This window comes from Haliotis rufescens, unplaced genomic scaffold (assembly GCF_023055435.1).
Source record: "Haliotis rufescens isolate VD_foot unplaced genomic scaffold, xgHalRufe1.0.p SCAF_21, whole genome shotgun sequence".
NCBI classification, from domain to species: domain Eukaryota; kingdom Metazoa; phylum Mollusca; class Gastropoda; order Lepetellida; family Haliotidae; genus Haliotis; species Haliotis rufescens.
The window spans coordinates 11,182,439-11,196,549 of record NW_025963902.1 but is presented as its reverse complement, the minus strand read 5'-3'; the positions used below and the strand labels follow the sequence as shown (position 1 = coordinate 11,196,549).

The 14,111-nt window shown below is 40.0% G+C and overlaps 1 protein-coding gene across 1 annotated transcript; it reads right to left on the bottom strand.

Annotated features, from left to right (window-relative positions):
- Positions 1-5,332: 5,332 nt before the first annotated feature.
- Positions 5,333-13,102, bottom strand: LOC124145755 (zinc finger matrin-type protein 5-like). Its single transcript, XM_048401240.1, has 4 exons — positions 12,896-13,102; positions 10,819-10,881; positions 7,780-7,854; positions 5,333-6,464 (listed from the first exon to the last, which is right to left on the bottom strand). Exons 1-4 carry the CDS (start codon positions 13,026-13,028, stop codon positions 6,193-6,195), a joined length of 543 nt encoding a protein of 180 aa, XP_048257197.1. The 5' UTR covers positions 13,029-13,102; the 3' UTR covers positions 5,333-6,192.
- Positions 13,103-14,111: the final 1,009 nt, after the last annotated feature.

Below are 14,111 nucleotides of genomic sequence, written 5' to 3'. Positions count from 1 at the left end.
ACTGACAAAAAAACCTGAAATTATGAAAAAGAAGTGGACGATAACGTTTTTGGCTGACTGTTTTACAGTTAGATGAGATTAAAAACTTCAAGATTTTGTCAACACTGTTTGTTAGAAATGGTGAATTATGTATAAATATCTTTTATTCTAACAAAAACAAACAATCAATTATCCTTCTGTGTCATTTCACAATCACAGGTATGACGTACAAGTTTGTTTACATTCATTAGTAGCATATTTGGGTTGGATTTTTCCCCCCGACCACCTTCATTTTAAGCCAATTCTTTTGTTAATTAACTAATAAACAATGAAAGGCACTAGGTGTAGGTGACTTCATTGTTTATTGATCACTGTACCATGTTTGCCTGACCAGTTGTTCCAGAAAAGTCCAAAATATTCATATTTGTTTTGCTGGAAGTGTTAAATAATTTTCACTTCAAATATGAAAAGATTTAAAATCTTAATAAACGATATCTTTTTTTTCATTGGTAAAGCAATTTCATGCTTCCTTCTTTGGTTTATTCCCAAGAGATACAATATCATATGATTATCTTACCAGGATCTTGTCATGTATTTTAACATATCCTTTCTGTTACAACCAGTACAATTTTTGTTTTTTCATTATGATCAATTTGACTCATATTTGGACAGAGAGAAATATTATCAATGAATATGCTAAATTATCTTATCAATTTCTAATATTTCGTGGACCAAAAACATGGAGAGTTAGCCGACTTTGTAATTGCCAACGATCCTAATATCGTGTTGTAAAGTATGCTATAGGTATACAGTATTATCCTTGTATCTTGCTGTAACATAAACAATGTTGTTACAGCTCAACCTACATTGGCATTCGTCACCACTCGTCTCTTTCGCCCCATGAAGATCCGGAGTAGAATAGGTCATCACAAACCTATGCTTGCCGTAAAATCGACTATCCTTGTCATAAGAGGTGACTAACGGGATCGGGTGGTCAGGTTCGCTGACTTGGTCGTATATGTCATCTATCCCAGTTGCGTGGATCGATGCTCATGATATCAATCACTGGATTGTCTGGTCCAGACTCGATTATTTACAGACCGCCGTCATATAGCTGGAATACAGCTGGAATGGTTAAAGCGTTCGCTTGTCACGCCGAAGACCTGGGTTCGATTCCCGACATGGGTACAAAGTGTGAAGCCCATTTCTGGTGTCCCCGCCGTGATATTGCTGGAATATTGCTAAAAGCGGCGTAAAACCACACTCACTCACTCACTCGCTAAATATACATATATTGAACATGCTGAAGTGAGAGCTGTTTTACCCATCCATAACAACTGGTTGAAAACAACATCCATGTATGTTAAAATATAAACATAAACTTACGAAACAAAGGCGGACGTGATACATCAAGCTGATTATCTTTTTGGCTCTGCCTACTTGCGTGAAGATAAGATAAGATGGCCAAGAAAGGGCTTAAGTCGCCATGCGTCTACTCTTGGAATGACACGAGTGATCACGAATGCTGCACCTGTTGGGCAGGATATGTTCAGTATAAGCATTCTAGTTAAGCCATACTCGGTCCAAATGTATCCATATCATACTCATGTCTCAGTTTCGTAGATACATTCCAGACCTTTTACGTCCTTTTACGTCCCTCGTCAGTGTACTACTCACTATATTTTTAAACATTTTCTACTTCTTATTTACTTCTTTTTTTTTCAAATAAAAATGTGTTCATTGGCTCTTTATGATCTTTTCATAAATATTTAGCTTTCGGTAGTCTTTGTATTAAGACTTGAATGTTTAAATCTCGTATTTCGGACATACATGTCATTCAAATGTTATTGACATAAATGTCTTTTAATATGTCTATATTAAATTAAATTAAATAAACGAGTCCACTGAAGGCTGAGAGCAGGTTGATGGAGTAGAAAAGCGAAGGGTTAGGATGTTGATTTCGGTTGCAGAGAACCTGGGTTTGCATCTCTGTGATACAATCCTGACTTCCCCTCGTGGTGCGACTGGGGTATTGCAATAAGGGCACAGGAGACCACATACGTACTTAATTGTAAGAAATTATAGCTAAAATGGATAGAATTATCATTAAGCCGCCCGCATGTTATCAGAAATGAGCGGGCCACTGTGACTTGATAATGCCCTCATACTGCTTGACGACGGGCCATTATCACGCCCGTTGTTAGGCAACGTCATAGGATAGGGATAGGTGCATCACGGTCAATAGTGACGTCGTTTGGTTTGTTCTCTGGCGTTACCATATTTGTAAAAGTTGGTCAGTGACATTGGTGTCGATTGCAGTAAATGTTTCCAAACCGATATTGTTGTTTCTTTTTATCTTATGGCAAATTCCATCCATTCTAGCTATAATAACGGTAACGCTATTTTTCAGGGCATTATCATTTGCAGAAGCCCTCGGTCTTTTCAACCGCCCTCCTTCGTCGGGCAGTTAATGGACGAGCTTGGGCTTCTGTAAATGATAATGCCCTGAAAAATAGCCATACCCTTATAATATCAACTTAAGCTGCCACAATCATACGTTTAGTTTAACCAGATTGACAAAAAGATTAAAGAAAGTTTCTATTTTAAGTTTTAGCTAAAGTATCTTTATTACCAAGTCTTTATAGGCATTTAGAAGTTGTAATAATTATGTCAAGGAATATTATAGATAAGGTCTTTATTGTACACAGGGCTTGATTTACGAACTTGATTTAACCTGCGGTGAGTGGATGTTGACATGAAAACCTGGTTACACCAGACAAAACCAGGTTACACCAGACAAAACCAGGTTGCACCCTGGTCCTATAAATTTATCACAAGTTGCCCTTAAATGTTGGGTATGAATAATAAAGACGTTATGCATATGACTTATCATAATATCTTACTTATTGTTCACAGATATTCAATATCAATATTTAAGAACTGATCAAGAGAATCTGATATTGAATGTATGCCAGTAGACTGCCATCATTAGCTTGAAAATAGGAATGGCTAAATCTTGGATAATTTGTTCTGTAAATAATTTACTAATTCATGTCAAAGTGTATTTTAGTCCAATCTAATTGACACAGATGCCTAACTCTGATACCTCTCTGTGTGAAGATCCAAACTTTCCAAAGAAGGTCATGACAGGCGAACTTTGTAATCAGCCTCAAGGCTGGTTTCTAACTTGGTACGAGGTAGCTAACTTGGTACGAGGTAGCTAACTTGGTACGAGGTAGCAAAGCTTTCGACCAGTGTCTGAACTCTCTATCTCCAAAACAAACTTCCAAAGAAACCTTCAATGATGTTTTCAGATCTTTACGCAGAGATCTATTGCATTGGAGTGGAAATCTGATTTAATTGAGATTGGTTTATTCATACTTGTAGGACAAGCAGTCAGTCTTTGGTAATTTAATCAGGCCAGAATTTTTGTGGCTTGTATCCAAGCCTTAATACACCTGCAAAGCTTTATGGTGAAAAGTCATCATGTCCTCTGCAGCTTTGTTTTTGCGCAAATTACACCTAACGTAATGCTCGATAATACATTCAAAATTATTTGTCAAGGTTGAATGATTTTCATAATATTAAATTTCAAGTTTTTGAATGGCATTTAGAAGTGATACACATAAGGAAGAGAATTTATGGATGTCAACTTCTTTATTATGAGGAACACGTTTCAGAGTATATACTTACTCCTTCATCAGGGGATTTATTATTCACCAGATGAAGGAGAAAGCATATTCTCCACAACGTGTTTCATAATATAGAAAGGGACATCCACAAATTCTTCCTCATTTAATTTCAGATTAAAACCTGAATCAGCTATCTGCACTGAAATAAAGAATGACTAAAAATATAACGGAAATTTAGAATTGTAACAAATGGTGCCTTGTTACACGTATTATGCATAGGTGTTGTAAATTGTTAAGATGTTAATATTGAGGCAAGTTTTTACATTGCTCTTCCGCCAAAAGTAAGCTGTAAATTGTTTCCAATTTTACATCTGTTATGTCCATTGTTGGCATGTTTTTACTGTGCACAGCATATCTCCTAGTTCCTGTTGATTAAAGACATGCTGTTGTTGTTGCTAGGTTGTTACAGCTGAAGGCGTTGCTGTGGAGCTGATTTCGTTGCAGTGGAGCTGAAATAGGCTTTTCTGCTGAAATATAGTCAAACCTTGGTTTTCTGACCTTGGGCATGAATAGTCATGTGTTTAGTTTCTTGAGAAATCTCCGATGTTTCACGATTCCATTTTGACAGTACTGTTTGTAAGGTCAAGACGAGTGTCATTACTAGTGGTAGTAGAATAGGAAGTCTGAGTTTATTTCAGTGAAAAATGATTTGATTTTCAATTACAATTTTGTTTCATTCCTAGTTTTCATCACCATGTTCATATCAACCCCCACCTCGACAAATATCAAAATGTCACAGAGTTAACCAGCACCCACTTGGGTGTTGGTCCAATATTGACATGAACAAGATGGCAAGATTAAAACAGAAGTTGATAGGTTTTCTGTCCATTTATTGACAATGAATTTCTGTACATACAGGAAATTGTGAAATGATTCCCATAATATATGACATGTAATAAATCTTATAATCACTGTCGTGTTGTGTCGAGTCATACTTGAGTGAGTGAGTTGGGATTTACACTGCTTTGAACAGTGTTCCAGTTATATCACGGTGTGTCTTCTTGATGTGGAAGAAAGCCCAAAGTGATGCAGGTGAAACCTACAAGCACGGGAAAAGTGCTGACCAACCTAGCATCATAATTGGTTGGTTGGTTGGTTTGTTGTTGAACACCGCACTCAGCAATATTCCAGCTATATGACGGCGGTCTGTAAATAATTGAGTCTGGACCAGACAATCCAGTGATTGATATCATGAGCATCGATCCACGCAATTGGGATTGATGACATGCGTCAACCAAGTCAGCGTGCCTGACCACCCGATCCTGTTTGTCGCCTTTTACAACAAGCATAGTCACCTTTTTCGGCAAGCATGGGTTGCTGAAGACCTATTCTACCCCGGAATCTTCACGGGTCCATCATTATTGGGATGAACCAGGATTTCGAACCCATGATCATAGTTTTCTTCCACGCCTAATGGACACAACTTTGCACAGGAGTTGCAGTGCCCCCTTTTTTTCTAAGCCCGTCACAAGTGTAAGTCAGATGGACACAATGAGGAAGGGAGTGAATGTTCAATCCTAGCTACCATATTCTCCATATTAAGCATCCCCTGACCAACTCGACCAATCTGTAACTTTTGTTTGCATTTAACACCGCACTCAGCATTATTCCAGCTATATGATGTCGTTCTGGACTAGACAACCCAGTGATTGACATCATGAGCATCCATCCAGGCAATTGGGATCGATGACATGCATCAACCAAGTCAGGGAGCCTGACCACCCGATCCCGTTAGTCGCCTTTTACAGCAAGCATGGGTAGCTGAAGACCTATTCTAAACCAGATGTTTCTGGGTATGATCTGTAAGTTACCTGCTGAGACCGAAAATTACACGAGTCCAAAATTTCTTGTGTATCTCACAGATTATTTATAGAAATCAGCAGTGTAGAAGGGGAATATAACTGACTCGTAACTATTATCAATAGGGGCGGTGCTACAATCGAACCACGTAATTCCAGCGTAGTTCGGCAAGGGTGGAAACTTGACTTTTGAAGGGATCCCCACATGAGGTACTGGGGATCTATTCTGAACAACATGACAAGGGGTTACCAGAGGGGCACAACCCTCTTTTTCAGACACATGCTTCAGCCAATGTCAGGGTCTATATATCACATCTATTCATTTAGTGGCTTGGGTTGTGTGCACCCAACCACCCTTTTCAAAATCAACCTGTGATACGACAAAGTACTACTTGCATGATTAAGTTCAGTCATGTTGGTCAGGAATCATACATTGAAATATATTGCTTACATATCTCTAATATCACTGCCTGGAGCCTCATACAACAAAGACCTTAGCACTGTGACCACTGAAAGTTTTAATGTTACTGAAAAGACAGTCACGTCAGTTGTGCTAAGATGGCAATGTGATCACCGCCCTGTGGACCTCGGTCCAAATTGGGATTTTGGTCTACGATGGCAGTCATGACTACAACATTGTGACATAGATTGATGATATCTTGCACTATGATCACTGTATGGAACAGGGCCAAGCTCCTTCCCATGTACCTCTAGTTCCCCTCTCATCCCCACTCCTCCAAGGGCAGATACTTGTAAGCATCTGGGGGTGGGGGCAGGAGCGAGGGGGGCAGGTTGGGGATGTTGGCAAGGACTGGAGGTAGTGAACACACCGGCAGCTGGAACACTGCTGCTTCATCCGATGGTTCTGTGATGCCACTCTTCACATCTTCTTCAGTCTTCAGTTTCTTGGACCGTTTGTCCAGCCATTCCTCAAGTGTGGGCACCTTCTCCTCCTCTTGCCGCTGCTTCTGTGTGGCCTCTCTCCTACTCCTGACTGAAGAAGCAAGACAAATTATTACAATATCACAGGCTGATTTAGACCTTTCTCCTACCCTTTCTGTTAAAGGATTGTAAAAACTTGTTATACAAGTGCAGTGAAAGTATATATTCAATTAACATAAGAACTTCATGCATAAACCTACAGAACAGCAGAATGAATGAAATGTGTAATATTCCAGCTAAATATATAACCAGGACCAGACAATCCAGTGATTGATATTGTGAGCAACGATCCACGTCGTCAGGGAATGATGACACGCCATCAACCAAGTCACCGAGCCTGACCACCCAATACATTAAGTCGCCTCTTTCGACCAGCATCGGTTTCTGCAGACATATTCTTACCCGTAAACCCGACAGGTGAATGTCTGAAGGATGACAAATTTGAAAAACATTTGATATTTCATGCCACTATCCACTTAAGAAAGCAGGCTGTAGTCCACAAATGGATCTTCGCGCCAAGATCATCACAACCTCCATACTGTCACCTAGACTTATGACAGTCGTAGCGCTAAGATGATCACAACTACCCTACTTTCACTTGGACTTTCAACAGTTGTAGTGCTAAGATGATCACAACACCTTTACTTTCACCTAGACTTACGACAGTTGTAGCACTAAGATGATCACAACTACCCTACTTTCACCTAGACTTACGACAGTCATGGCGCTAAGATGATCACAACTCCCCTACTTTCACCTAGACTTACGACAGTAATGGCGTTAAGATGATCACAACTCCCCTACTTTCACCTAGACTTACGACAGTCGTAGCGCTAAGATGATCACAACTACCCTACTTTCACCTAGACTTACGACAGTCATAGCGCTAAGATGATCACAACACTCCTACTTTCACTTGGACTTTCAACAGTCGTAGCGCAAAAAAGATCACAACTACCCGACTTTAACCTAGACTTACGACAGTCGTAGTGCTAAGATGATCACAACACCCTTACTTTCCCTTGGACTTATGACAGTCTTAATGCGAAGTTGATGACAACTCCCCTACTTTCACATGTGTTATTAATATGAGAATGCCTGCTATTATTATACGTATCCAACACAAAGAATATTTGTACAAGTAATGAACGGCAAAAATAGCTACCGTCTCTCAGACTTGTAGTTTTTGTTAATGAGATATATGAAAGAAAGATGATACATTGATAACTAATAAATCTGAAATGTGTACATCTTTTCAGACCCAATATACAAATGGTGCTCCATGACAAATTATCCTCCAACAAAATGTCGTACTATTCGCCTCCTGGCCACATATACGAAATAAATCTGTGTGTCTGTCTACTCACTTTCATTCTCTAGTTCTTCCCTGACCTTGTCCGTCACATGTGACCACCGGCAGTTGACACCATAATGACATTCCCCTGGAAAAACAATAGCATTTATATATCTAGTGATACTCTAAACATAAAACAACATCTAAGACTGACATCCATGTTTTATCACCTCAGCATCCTTGACTCTCCATTCTATTACGAAAAAATACCCCGACCCATTTGCTGCCAAAGCTTTGCATGGAGCCTGATTCAAATAGGCTGATGCTAAAAAAGCCATCCAATCAAATTACTCTCACGAGCAAGAGAAATTCTCTGCTAAGTAAGAGGAGATATTGAGGTAGTGATGCCACTTCTGAAATGAAGCTATAAAAGGTAAATGGGTCTAGGGTATTTATGAATTGTTTTTAGATTTAACACTTTGGAATATTGCATCTTCCCGAGGCAAGTGAGTTACCTGACTATGAAAGTCAAGTTTCCACCCTTGCCAAACTAGGCCGGAATTTCGGGGCTCAATTGTAGCACCACCAGTGGCTATTACCAGTTATGTCCCTTCAGTGCCAATCAGGTTCCACCTCTAATATCAATTGCATTTGCTTCAAACAAAATGGCGGCCCCTAGTCAAGACGATCTGATCGACAATCAAGATCTATATTGTGATAAAACAGGTCTCACCTCGCGAAATGCATCAAATCATGTGAACACCTTGATTAAAAACATGAAAAGATTTGGAAAATATCTGTTGACGCCGAGTTGGAGGTGCACATGCTTTGCAAATCCTGCAATCAACTGAAATCTGCAAAGAAGCTTAAGAACTGGATGTCGATTTTGATTGGACTATGCATAGAAAATATAACTCCATAATTCCTGCCTAGTTCAGTAAGGGTGGAAACTGGACTTTCACAGTCAGTTAACTCCCTTGTCTCAGGAAGTTGGGAATATTGAGGATGTCATCTCAGCTGCAAGAATGCATACTGCTGTCTGGGTTCAATTTGAGTGCGTGAGTAAATGAGGTGTCAGTTACCACTAATTTGAACAGTAGTGAGTGAGTGAGTTGGGTTTAACGCCGCTTTCAAAAAAGTATTCCAGTCATATCACGGCATGTCCGCTTAATGTGGGAGGAAAGCCCAAAGTGATGCAGGTCACCTCGGTGAAACCCACGACCACGGGTATGGTGCTGACAAACCTAGAAACATAATCGGGGCGAACCGGGTTTCGAACCAACAATCATAGGTTTCTGGCGTGCCCAAGGAACGCAACTCTGCACAGCGAATCGGGGCGCCTTAGACGACTGGGCCACCCATGCCCCCAATTTGAACAGTATCTCAGCTAGGCATACATCACACCTTGTCAGCTTAATGTGGGTTGGGTGAGGTGGTGTTTAACATTATTCACATGAGTCTGGCTGCTTGAACTAGTCCGGACTAATGCCGATTTTATAGTGCTAGCCCACTGAGATACCCGCCACAGTTTAACAATGATACCCCACTCAGACGCAGGATACTGACTCCGAGCTGACGAGTCCTTGTGTCACATAAAAATACACGCCCGATGCAGTTCAACTATGAAACAGAAAGTCCCTTGCCTCTAGTTACCATCATAACAAAGCTAGCAGCACTTTCATTCAACATGTTCAAATGACATGACCCTCTATTTCAGCAACGACCTGTCAGGAAATTTCAAATTGAAAACAAAGTTACTGTAAGCACAGGACCGCCTCCTAGTGGATAGAGTGCCTGCCCAGGGAGAGGAAGGTTGGGTGTTCGGAACCTATCCGTGTCGTACCAAAAGTAAAAGATGGTACTTGTTGTTACCCTGCCTGGTGCTTGGCATTAAGGGGCTAAAACAAGGACTGGTCGGCTCGGAGTCAGTATACTGTGTCTGAGTGGGGTATTCATGTTAAACTGCTGGATGGTATCTCAGTGAGCTAGCACTATAAAACCAGCATCAGTCCGGACTAGCACAAACAGCCACACACACACATACACGTGCATCCATGCACGTCGCTATATAAGTGCAACAATCTTGAACCGAACGTTAAACCCCATTTCACCTCGCTTCTGGAACACTATCAATGTTACTGATGCAGTGTTTGTAAATATGCTTCAAACTGACCACAAGTTTTTCCCTTATGTCTCCTAAGTGGCCTGCGAGAACTGCATGTGACAGTGTTGAGAATGAAGGTCAGACTTCACATACCCATGGTACACAGAGACACACACAGAGACACACACACAATTCACTATATAATCTTCAACACGATGTTAAACCCATCTCATCTCACCTCACCGACTGTAGCACACTTTAATTGTCTCAGTGTGTGTATGGGGGACACGGGTGGCCCAGTCGCCTAAGGCGCCGCGATTCGCTGTGCAGAGTTGTGTCCCTTGGGCACGCCAGAAACCTATGATTGTGGGTTCGAATCCCGGTTCGCCCCGATTATGTTTCTAGGTTTGTCAGCACCATACTCGTGGGTTTCACCGAAGTGGTAAACATCTGAGACCGGCATCACTTCAGGCTTTCCTCCCTCATTAAGCTGACACGCTGTGATATGACTGGAATACTGTTAAAAGCGGCGTTAAACCCAACTCACTCACTCACTCAATGTGTGTATGACCTTGACACTGCATATCACCTCACAGATGGCATGTATTTGTCATATAGACATGAAAGAAGAAATCATTATAAGTCATTACTTTACGTTTAATTTAAATAGATCATTTATCACAAGTGTTTCTCAATATTGAAAATATCAACCGAGTCTTTGTTAATTGGTATTTGCCGAGCATTAAGCAAGGAAATTACTGTATACTGGTTGAAGTAACTAACAAGGACATAGTCTGTCTTACAGACCCTGATAAAAATATATATCAAATACAGCCCATGCAAGTCTATAATGTTTGGCAAGTCTAGATCACTGCAGTATCAGGAAAATGAAGAGAGTCACTGGGCTCCTTTTTATTATATTTTTATTAAGATAACTGAACAACTGTTTTTTTATGTACGATATGTTCATTTCAGAGACTAGATGTTAGTCTAACAAGGACACAGTACCTGTAGTTTTGAAGTTGTGGCACAATGGTAGTTTGGAAGACTCCGCTAAGACCTTGGCCGGATCTGGAACAGAGAAAACATGCTTGAAACGTGAGTGTGTGAGTGAGTGGGTGGGTGGGTGAGTTGGGCTTTGTGCTGCTTTGAACAGTATTCCAGTTGTTTGTTTGTTTGTTGTTTAACGCGAAAATCAGCAATATTCCAGCTATATGACGGCGGTCTGTAAATAATCGAGCCTGGACCAAACAATCCAAGGATAGATGTCATGAGCATCGATTCACTCAATTGGGATACAATAACATGCATCAACCAAGTCAGTGAGCCTGACCTCCCAATCCCGTTAGTCGCCTCTTACGACAAGCATAGTCGCCTGAAATAATTTTAAGAAAATGACCGCCATTATAGAAAATCAATGCGAGAGATGGGGATTCAAGGTTAGAAAACGTCCCCAGTAGCCTGTGCTACTCATTAGAGATGGCTAAGTGGATGGGATGGTGAGGCTCGGCTGATTACACGTCATCTTGCCATCTTGCTGACGATATCAATCACTGCATTGTCTGGTCCAGACTTGATTATTTACGGGCCACTGTCGTATAGCTTGAGGCATCTTTGATATTGGGGTCGGTGGGGTAGTGGAGTGGTTAGTGGTAGCTTTGTTCGTCACCCTAAAAGCCCAGGGCAATTCCCAACAGGTATATTACGTGTGAAGCCAGCTGCCACTCTCTGATCATGCTGATATTAACTGTTGTCACTCTGACCTTCTAGAGACCATCCGTAAAATCAAATTTGGTCATGTCTGTTAAGAATTGAAATCAATATATTTGCATTTATAGTTTGTTTGTTGTTTGTTAAGGCGGTCTGTAACTTATAGCGTCTAGACCAGACAATCCAGTGATTGACATCATGAGCATCGATCCACGCAATTGGAATACGATGACATGCTTCAGCCAAGTCAGCGAGCCTGACCACCCGATTCTGTTAGTTGCCTCAAGCATAGTCACCTTTTACGGCAAGAATGGGTTGCTGAAGACTTTTTTTAACCTGGATCTTCACGGCTATTTTGCATTTATTGAGTATAAACATAAAAATCAGTGTGTACTCTGTGTAACTCCGTGTAGCAGATCTACACAAAATATGCACACTGGTTATTAGGGCTGGGACGATACACCAACTGTGCGATCCGATATGTTTCACGATATCTTGGTCACGATCTGATATGTATCACGATGCTTGCATGTGCTCTCATCTGTGGTGCGTAAGTCATCTTGTTCATAGACAGTATGGCCAAATACCTGGCACACTGACAATTTACAGTTGATAGTGTCAAGAATGCCGCAATGGATGAAAATATTTACTTTTTCCATATAATTTTCATTACTAATTAGTGTTTGGTGAAACAGTTATTAAAGAAAACAATTAGAGTAAGAATCAAAATTGTTTTACTTAGTGTGCAACTGTGATCGATACTTGTATCGAGCAGTAAAACATCACGTTTCACAGATGCGTCAGTGTATCGGCCCACTACTACTATATTTTATGTTTATTCCGCAGAGTTGTGTCCCTTAGTCTTGTCAGGATCCTATGATAATGAGTTGTAATCCTGGTTTGCCTTATAATGTTTCTAGGTTTGTCAGCTTGTGGGTTTCAACAAAGTGATAAACATCTGAGACCTGTAGCACTTTGAACTTTCCTCACACATATAGCTGACACACCTTTATACAACTGGACTACAAATCCAGAATAGGTCTTCAGCAACCCATGCTTGCCGTAAAAGGCGACTATGCTTGCCGTAAGAGGCGACTAATGGGATCGGGTGGTCAGGCTCGCTGAACAAGAACTAGAACAAGAATCTGTTAGAATATGAAGCTAAGAATTAGAGTAAATGATTATGTGTGTCCTGTCATTAGCCTACCACATACCTCTTGAATCGTAACTTAAGCAATGATAAGTGAAATGTCGAACAGTTGAGAGCCAAAGTCTAAACAGAACCTATCTTGTCATGAACTCAGAATAAGGGGTGAAGAGACAATGTCTCAGACATGATAAATCTAATTTCGAAGTTATCAAATTATTAAATTACCTCTTTTTATGAAAGAATCGTAATGGGCTTTCTTTTGCTTTTGATGATATACACCCATCAAATGATTCTTCCTGTTGGTTGCGTTATCTGCAAAAGATTTATCGCAATAATCACAATAATACCGTTTTCCCATCGTCGAAGTTTTCCGAGGTTTTGTACACAGTTTTCGTGATATCCACGGGTAGGTAACTCTAATCTCGGGATAGACTAAAAGTCGGACTGGCTATGATAAACTGGTTCCACAGTTGGAACGCGACGCAAGCTTAGCGCGATTTAGTTTAGGTAGATAGTAAGCTGGTTCCCGGCTCCCTATGCGCGTCGTCAACTTGATATTGGAGACGGGGCCCAGCTTACCCAGTCCTTGGCTATGAAAAGTTCTCCTTGGCCAAATACTCATAAGCGAAGTCAATACTTCGATGCAAAACACACACGTAACATTAATCACACACCATAAATGTGCAACACAATAAAGTTATTGAGAGCAAATTGCTAGAAAATCGTGAGTTCTGTAAGCACCCGTGAAACAAGATTTTTTCCCATCCGAATTCAAAATATATTTTATGGATAAGTAACTGAATTCTGTATGTCACACCAGCGGAAGTCCAGCAAAACCGCCCCATTTGAAAGTGAAACGATAGATCACTCCATTGATGAGTTTACGTGTTTGAAACCAGTTACTGCGGTAGGCCTATATCTATTTAATAGATAATTGTTTTTTGATTTGTTGGGACAACCAATCATAGAAAATGCATTGCAACTTTGTAGGGAAACTATTTATCATCCATTATGAGGCCAGATTTAAAAAAGAAGAAGAATGTTTACAAATTTAAAAAAATACGAAAGGTTTAATATACTATTAATTATTAAAAACAGTGGGTTGTTTAATTGAGTGGACCAGATATATGTAAAATGTTTACAAAAAGCTCTTGTACTTTCACTATGAATATATTCCTATGTATTTTACTCCCGAATATCAGAATTTTTCTCTGTAATGTATAAACATGCATACGACACATATCTTACTTTTACTTTTATTAACTCTCGCAAAAAGCATAACACAAACATTATAAGATTTTATATACACTATACGAATCTTTACGAATGAATACCATATATCCATTTAAAAAAATAAAAAAAATAGAAAATAATTTGATTTCCTTTATTTCTTGCTTTTTTAAAAGAAGATTTACTATATTATTACATATACCACTGTGTC